The sequence below is a fragment of the Cucurbita maxima genome, unplaced genomic scaffold (assembly GCF_002738345.1).
Source record: "Cucurbita maxima cultivar Rimu unplaced genomic scaffold, Cmax_1.0 Cma_Scf00022, whole genome shotgun sequence".
Lineage (NCBI taxonomy): Eukaryota > Viridiplantae > Streptophyta > Magnoliopsida > Cucurbitales > Cucurbitaceae > Cucurbita > Cucurbita maxima.
The window spans coordinates 1038033-1046425 of NW_019272038.1; the positions used below are offsets into that span (position 1 = coordinate 1038033).

General features: G+C 37.8%; 1 protein-coding gene across 5 annotated transcripts; it reads right to left on the reverse strand.

The window, feature by feature from the left end:
* Positions 1-125: 125 nt before the first annotated feature.
* LOC111495919 (probable rhamnogalacturonate lyase B) lies at positions 126-8106 on the reverse strand. Of its 5 annotated transcripts, none has more exons than XM_023146086.1 (19): positions 7965-8106; positions 7705-7812; positions 7155-7218; positions 6184-6535; positions 5032-5115; positions 4639-4793; positions 4493-4546; positions 4270-4389; positions 4078-4197; positions 3849-3990; positions 3324-3494; positions 3074-3229; positions 2789-2895; positions 2380-2470; positions 2170-2311; positions 1750-1906; positions 1558-1674; positions 631-757; positions 126-550 (listed from the first exon to the last, which is right to left on the reverse strand). In XM_023146086.1, exons 5-19 carry the CDS (start codon positions 5071-5073, stop codon positions 296-298), a joined length of 1956 nt encoding a protein of 651 aa, XP_023001854.1. In that variant the 5' UTR covers positions 5074-5115; positions 6184-6535; positions 7155-7218; positions 7705-7812; positions 7965-8106; the 3' UTR covers positions 126-295. The 5 variants fall into 5 exon arrangements, with proteins under 5 accessions (XP_023001854.1, XP_023001855.1, XP_023001852.1 ...); XM_023146087.1 differs by having other exon boundaries at positions 4672-4793; positions 5032-5121; XM_023146084.1 differs by having other exon boundaries at positions 5032-5121.
* Between the last annotated feature and the right edge of the window lie 287 nt (positions 8107-8393).

Below are 8393 nucleotides of genomic sequence, written 5' to 3' on the forward strand. Positions count from 1 at the left end.
TTTCCATCCATTAGATCCATATGCCAACATGTATCCTTAACAGCTAGATGGATCCTTCTCCCTACCGAGTTCTAATGTTTCTCATCCATTCTCCCTACCCGATTTAACAACTAAATGGAGGTTGGCTTCCCAACAAAAACTTATACAAATATTATACATTTCGTAAATGGGATTTCATAGTTCATAATTGCTTTCGAAGAGGGAATGAATCTAAAAATAGTGAATAAAGAAGAAAGAAAAAACAGAGCATGGTGATGGGGCAATAAAGGAGCAGTATTATGAGAAGGGAATGTTATTACAAACCATGGGCGGAGGACGGAGGCGGAGGAGCTTCCAGACGAATATAGTCGTACATAATGGCTTGGAAAGGGCTGGTGCTTCTCGGCTGCGTGAAGAAGATGGTGTTGTCGCCGGAGACCAGCCGGTTTCCCGGAATATTCACGTTGTAGAGCCAGTACAGGCCGTGAATGCCGTGTCTAGCGATCGAATTGTCCCTTCCGATTAGCCCACTTGAGAACAACGGCTTTGCTTTCGGGTCATTTACTCCAACCTTCAAAACATCAAACTTTCGTCTCAATAATTAATGGTTGGAAACTCTGCAAAAGTTGAACAAATTTTAATTTTGTAAACCTGCAATTCCACGATAGAAGCGGAGGCCAGTGCGACCCGAAGCTTGTAAGTTGCTTGGCTATCCACGTTGTCCAGCTCGAACTTCACCTGCCATGTTGTTCCCTTGAATGTACCGTTTTCTGTTTTCCTGTAGATCAACAGAAGCTGTTTGTATTCTTTTCTTCTTCTTGGCAGTGGTTAATATACGTTAATACATATAATTAGATACAACTTTGATTGATCTTTCACTGCTCAATTTGGTTTCATATATAGCCGCCTGCTTTCAACTCAAATCTGATACTCTAAGCGACTTGTTCTCTCATATTGTTAAATGTTCGTGATATCGTTGATTTGGACTTCATGAAACGACTCAGTTTTTAGAAGACAACAACTGCAACAACCCATGTGAGATCCACATCGGTTGGGGTTGGGGAGGATAAATATTACACAATTGCACTAAATTCTGAAATAAATATTACACAATCTGCCAATGAGGAGGCTGAACCCCGAAGAAGGGTGGACACACGATGGTGTGCCAACAAGGGTTTAGACTTTGGGCCTCAAAGGGGGTGGATTGGGGGTAGACACGAGACGGTGTACCAGTAATGACACTGAGCCTCGAATGGGGGTGGATTGAGGGTCCCACATCGATTAAAGAAGGGAACGAGGGCCAGCGAGAACACTGAGATCGGAGGTGGATTGTGAGATCCCACATCGGTTAGGGAGAAGAATGAAACATTCTTTATAATGGGCTGTAAACCTCTCCCTAACATACGCAAAAAAGACAATATCTACTAGTGGTACGCTTGGGCGGTTACAATTTATCAATCTCAAAATTTGAGTTTCTAGAGTTAGAAAAAGACAACATTTAATATAGTTTAATTATTTTTCGAGACCAGACGAGTTTGATATCTCCAGCACCTTTTAGACGAGAAAGAAGAAGCACACCTGGTAACCTGAGCAAAGAACCAGTCCTTGGTATAATCACTGACGCCGACGGTATACACCAAGTCTGCATCGGGATACAATTCGCTGTACCTTTCCCACAGACCGTATTGTCGAAACCTGATAAATCAACTAGCAACTTTGAGAATCAATCGAAGGGATTAATGAATAATTACGGCAAGAAGATTGATTTACTTATCGGGATGATTAAGATAGAGCTTATTGACGTAGTTGGGATTGGGATCTGGAACATAGAACTCTGCTGCTGAGCGATCCGGGACTCCAATTTCCCACAGGGTCGCCCCTGCTCTTGGAGGCTCGTATATTATCTCATCAACGTCTATCTGACTACCTATATTCTCGCACGTATAGAATTAATTATTAGGAATCACGGATCTTCACTAGTATGATATTGTCCACTTTGAACATAAGCTCTCACGATTTTACTATGGATTTTCTAAAAAAAAAAAAAAAAAAAATCATACTAATGGAGATATATTCCTTCCTTATAAACCCACGATCATTTCTTAAATTAGCCAACATGAAAATCCTCCAACCATCTCTAACATTAATTGGAATCAATTGATTGTTGAATCATAGTAAGAAAATAAGAACCTTCTATTATGTTGATGATAGAATCGTAACGATAATCTCCAATGAAACCGGGGACCCATGCATATAAATTGTAGTCGCCAGGCCTTACGTGGTCGATGAAAAAGTATCCATCTTCATCTGCTCTGCTCCAAAATTGGTAACCCTGATAATATTTAAACGATGAATTAAATATATATTCTTCATATTTTCTTTCAAAATATGAATGTCTACCTTGCTCTCTCTTTGCCATGAACCTACGTCTCCTGGTGGAGCTAAGCCAACAAACGCACCGTTTGCTGGAATGTAGTCTTCACTAACGTAGCTAGATCATGTCATTTACTTTAACTAATCAATTTTGGATTAAGAACTAAAAATTCAACAAAAATCTGTTAAAAATGAAAAATATAAATAGAATCCAAAATAAGATATTCATTAATGTTTCCACCATTTTAGTAAGATACAACTATACAAGCAACCTACGTGCTTGTATCAGTTACCTACATGTAAGGATACAAGTTACCAATTAACTTATATACCATCCATTCTTAAAAATAAAATATACTACCAATAAAATATATTTCGCGAATATTTTTATTTCTTAAATTAAATTTCATAATAAAATTCAATGAGAAATGTGTACCTATCTTTGACTAATAGTCTGCCACTGATATTACCCCGTTGGTTTGACTTTGGAAAATCCTCCGAAGCAGGGAAGCTGTATGGCCAACTTTGGACTTCAATCGATGCCTTGTTGTAGGGAAGAAATTAGTCTTCGATTGAACAATAATTTAGTTTTAAATACAAATTTGCTCTTTAAACTATTAAAGTCTATGTAATTTGTTATGGACTAAATAGGTACGATAGACAACCACAAATACACTCTCCTAGCAATTTTCAACGAAAATGAAGAGTTAAAAGAGAAAACCTGTGATTTGCCATCTTCCCAGAGCTGAAATGCGTCGCTAAAATCGTAAGTGGAGTTGAGATAGATAAACACAGGACCGAAGACTTTCTTCCACGCCTCGCCGGCTCCGATTTTCGGCACCAGATCCTCTCCCGTGTAATGGGCACTAATAAAAACCTGATTCAATACGGTCGTTTTTGGCTTAGGCTCTGGCTTCTGATGCGCACAAACATTAAAGTCATGAATGGAGGCAACAAGAAAAATCGCTTACAGCAAGAGATGTCGGGCCGACGTGCGAAGTCAGGTTCTGTTTAACGGGTCCACCGGAACGGCACTCATTGCTGGGGGTGATTAGCCAGAACCCGATTGGCGGGTCAGTGGATATCCATCCATGGACGCCGCTATCTTTGTTATCGCATGAATATTGATACTTGTCATCCACCTTTACAGTACACAACCATGAGAAGAAGAATCAGAACACATTTACGTTTCCACGACTCTGGTTTTTCCCATTAGTTTAATAAAATTTCGTTCTTCCAAGCTAAGTAAGAGAAGGTATTAAGTTAAATTTAGGCTCTTTGGGTTTTGTGATTCTCGGGAGGGAGTCCCATTGGCTAATTTAGGGAGTATGATTTTAGGTTTATAAAAAAAGAATACATTTTGGTTGTTATGAAGATTTATGGGGAAACCAATCGCAAATTGTAAGAGTCTATACTCAAAATGGACAATCACGGTGGTGTAGGTTCGTAGTTCCTAACAAAAATAAAATTTAATTAGAATAGATTCAATAATGAACCTCTCCCTGAAGCTCGGATTCAATGGGGTCGACGAGCAGGACAGCCTCTGGATAGGCCAGAGCTCGGCCTCTCGGTGGTGACCGGTCATCTGGAAGTGGCATGGATCTCTGTCTGTTGTCTGCCATGGCCATATAATGGAACCTACAAAAGATTGTCCAGAATAACTATAAAGTCCACAAGAACACTTTAAAGTAAACATTCAGTGGAATATTATTGAGAATTTCGTACTTGTCTTTTCTGAGTTTGAAGGCGAGTCTGGTTTCACCAAGGTTGAAACCAGGCCATTCTTTCAAGTGTTGGTAAATAGCATACGAATAGAATCCAGACGAACCCCGAAGCATTATAAACCTACATAGCTTCAAATCCATTCATCAGAAAGAAGTTTGCAATTTAATAATCAAGATCTGAATCAATCTCAACCTTTTATCGATCTCTAACGGCACAAGCTTTCCCTCGAGAGACAGATCCCATTTTCTCGTAAAGGAGAGCTCCACTTGGTCTTCATTTTCCACTATAACCTCAAAATCTGTAGCCTTTATCCTACAAAGCAAATTTGGTTAACTCAAAATATACAACCAAAGAACTGCGGGCCAGAAGATCAGCAAGAAAGGCAAGTTGGTGAGCAAAAAAGCAGAATACATACACATCAAACGATCCAGTTGCAGAGGCTGATGGATTCCACACGAGGTCCCAGTACCTGCATGCATGGAACATGTCCTTAGGTTGCATATATTTTTGAATCAACGAAACATTGGTCAAATTAACAAGCCAATAGGAACACCTACTGACTTATATGAAGCAAGTTTTTCGTTCATAATATACCCTCTGTTAGATTCGTCATTGAGAACTTCGAGCAAGTTGTCAACTCCATTGTATCGAATTCCGGTCACTATGCCATCTGGGTTTGACAACGTGACTTGGACTATGCCATTGTCCATTGTCACCTGCACATTTTTCGGTTTTGACATCAAAAGTGTTAGTTGTTGGGAGGTAGTCTCACGTTGACTAATTAAGGAAATGATAATAGGTTTATAAGTAAGGAATACATCTCCATTAGTATAAGGTCTTTGGAGGAAAAACAAAAATAAAGTGAGCTTATGCTCAAAGTACCATTGTGGATATCCGTGATTCCGAACAAAAATGAGAGCACATAAAGAGAGAAAGAGGGAGGGATGGACGTACCTGATGTTCTGAAATGGATAGTTGCACACCCAGTGGCGGCATGCTGACAGCCCTCGACCTACTGGTTGATAGATAAGCCAACCTCTATATCTAACAAAAGTAATGTCTTATTTCTGGGAAGTTGAGGATAATGTGTTAAGTTTGGGGAAGAAGAGATTACTTACATTTGAATGTGAAATTCAGGGTTGGGTTTCTTTTGCTTTACATAAACAAAAAGGTCCAAAACCACAAACTTTTTTAAGAATCTTTTTGGTCTGTTTTTTTTCTATATCTTTACTTGGTCGCCAATTAGGCGTGAAGTGTAAGATTCGCTACTTAGAGTTGCAAGTCAATAACAAACTCCTGTTGCATCCTAGTTTTCACTTTCCCTTCTTGATGTTCTTGGTTAAGTTGAGTTGAGTTTCAAGTTATCGTGACATAATTTAAAATATTAAACGAATTAGATCATCTTTTTGCTTCCTTTTAAAAATAAGTTTTTGTTTTCTTAAATGATACTTTCAAGTATATCGAAGTTTAGCATCGCAAGAGATTTCTTTTTGTGAATAGTTATGGATGTAACTGTCCCAAAAAGAAAAAAGTTATTACCCAATACTAATGGGAACTAGCTAAAGTTAATGACCAAAGTAACTAAATTATCAATGAAATTTGGGTATTTCCTTCATGGGTAGTCTTTGACGTCCCCATTGGATAGAGAGCTCAAATGGATTTCGACAGATCAAGAAAAAGGGAAGAAAAAGCTAATCATGATCGGAAGTACAACAATGCTCTTTCGTCTGAAAATGAAAAGTTCTGTGGGTTTAATATAAGAAATTTCAGAAAACCATGGAAGAAAGCTATCAAAACTTTTCGAAATTCAACTAAGACGTGGATTGAACATGGATTCAAAACAAAAAACAAATAAGAAATAAAAAAACACAGCTTGAGATATGGAACACCATTTATAAACCTTTGTATAATCACCCATCTTATAAACCTTGGATAGCTACATGCGAAACATTTTCACTACTTTTTGTCTCAACTTTTTACATAAAATTATTGACCAAGTGGAGTTATTTGCAAGACGATATAGGAAAGAATTCAACCAACAATTATTTCTTGGAAATCATTATGAAATGCGAAACAGTGAGAAGTTTTGAGGTTGAGATTTCTGACCTCGAATCAAGTCCAATATTCCCGCAGTTTTTCTCCCACAAATTTTGCCAAGCCATGTTTTCTGTAAGTTTAGGGAATGAGTAAAGCCCAATGCACAGAGATTGAAGGACAAAAGATATCTAACTGGTTACCAAATTTCAATTCTTATTTAGAAAACAACACATATATTTCAACTACAAAGACGACAGACGAGTTTATTGACACACTTGCACATAGCGCTGGGAGGGAGGGGTTTCATATAATCAAATTAACTTGTTAAAGCAGAGGAAGTCAGTCCTTCGTGCTGCTCTTCATCCACTCTAGGTACTCGAGGCTGCCACCATTGATAGGCAAAGCAAGAACTTCAGGCACCCTGTGTAAGAAAATGGAAGTAAATCCTCCGAAGGGACAAAACATGGCTTTTAAAAGATCTCCCTGATTCCCCCACACCTTGAAAAGCGTCTTAACACCTTCAGATTTCCACAAGAAACAGATAACTAAGATCTTATTTTTTTTTGGTTTTCTGCTACTTATGAGTTATGCCTCTCTTCTTTGTTTAGTTTTTCATTCTTTAAGATAGTTCTAAAATTTTAGTCAAATTTCAGAAATTAAAAAAAAAAAAAAAACAAATATTTAAGAACTATATTTTTATTAGTTTTCAAATTTTAGCTAAGATTTTAAAAACATTCCGGAAGTACATGAGTTGACAAAGAATTAAGTACTAGCAATTAGGAAATGTTAAAAAACAATTAGTAAGTGAGAACTGATCAAAAGAAAAACAACTTTTTTTTCCCAATATGATCAAGTGAACTATTTCTAATAAGTTTCCTTCACTGAAAAACAGCAATGGAATATTACAGGGAAGATCCAGGAAGCTTCAAATGTTCTCCAAGCGTGGATTATAAATATTGTTGATATATTATCTTTTCCACACTGAGAAATGCATTCTATCACCAAAGATGACAATCAGAGGCGGGGAAAATTGCACGTACCAGGTACTATGTTAGCTGCAAGCAGCAAGTTTTTTCTTGAACATGCTTTCAGCCAATTTCTTACCTGCAGAAATAGCGATAATGACTATAAAGAAACATAAAACATCTACTAAAATGAAGTACAGTTCTGCCAAGTATTTATTAACACTTGAAGAAGCCAATCAACTGTCGAGATATAATTCTTCGTTTGCTGACCAGGTCTGGTCATTATTTGTGCAATGCGCCAAGTATATCTACCTCATAATCAACAATATCCTATCAACATTCAACTCCATCAGTAGCTAACATAATTTTCATCCAGAAACGCCTCGTGAAGACATTACTGGCATAACAAGTTTACTGAAACCATACCACCAACTCCCACACTATTCGATCACTATACCACTATTTTACCATCAACCAAAATGAATGCTGCTAAAAGAGCCTGACTGGCTGATCATTAGATTGACTGACAAACAACCTTACAGAAGATACTAGAAACCACAAAACAAAAAGATATAGCGACGAAAAACATCTAGTTTAATCCGATCACAAAGAACGCGAGACTTACCTGTTAGAACCAGTGACATAAAAAACAATGCTAGCCACCGCGGCACCACTCCCTCCCATTTTTATCAAATGTACATTCCCAGCCGGTACTTGACCGGCAATCTTCGACCTGACATACGTTTTCCATTAGTAAACCAATAAGAACACTGATCAAACAAAGAATCTAAACATACAAACCAGTAACTAAAGCAAATTCACAGCAAGAAACAGACGTAGAATAAAAGAATCAAGAGAGAAAGCAAGGAATCAAAAAACAAGTACCTCAAGATAGCGGCAAACAAAAGAGACAGAGAAAGAGAGGAAGCCGTCAGGGCGATGAGGAGATTGGAGAACCGGAAGCTGAACGGCAAACGAACATCGAACGGCAGAGGCCGATAGCAATGGAGCCGCGACTCTACTGCAGAGAGTGAAGGCCATTTCTCGTTAACATCTCTACTCGTGCGTGTCGCGCCTTTTTTCTGTTCTTCTTTCCCCGCCAATGCCTCCACCATTGGGCCCTTTTCAACTTTATGGACTCAAGTTTGTCTTAAAGCCCATTTAAAATGGGCTTTCGGCCCATAATCTCAATTAATAATTTTTTAAATTTAATTGTTAAATAATACGTAAATAAATAAATAATCAAAATAATACAAAACATCAATAATTTGATGTGAATATTATTAGCATATAGTAATATTTATTGAAATTTTA

Coding starts and splice junctions, on each gene's coding strand:
- LOC111495919 (XM_023146086.1), bottom strand. CDS start 5,073: ATGCCGCCACTGGGTGTGCAACTATCCATTTCAGAACATCAG. Junction 4,547..4,638: donor GAAAAACTTGCTTCATATAA/GTCAGTAGGTGT, acceptor CCATGCATGCAG/GTACTGGGACCTCGTGTGGA. Junction 2,896..3,073: donor GGGAAGATGGCAAATCACAG/GTTTTCTCTTTT, acceptor CCCTACAACAAG/GCATCGATTGAAGTCCAAAG.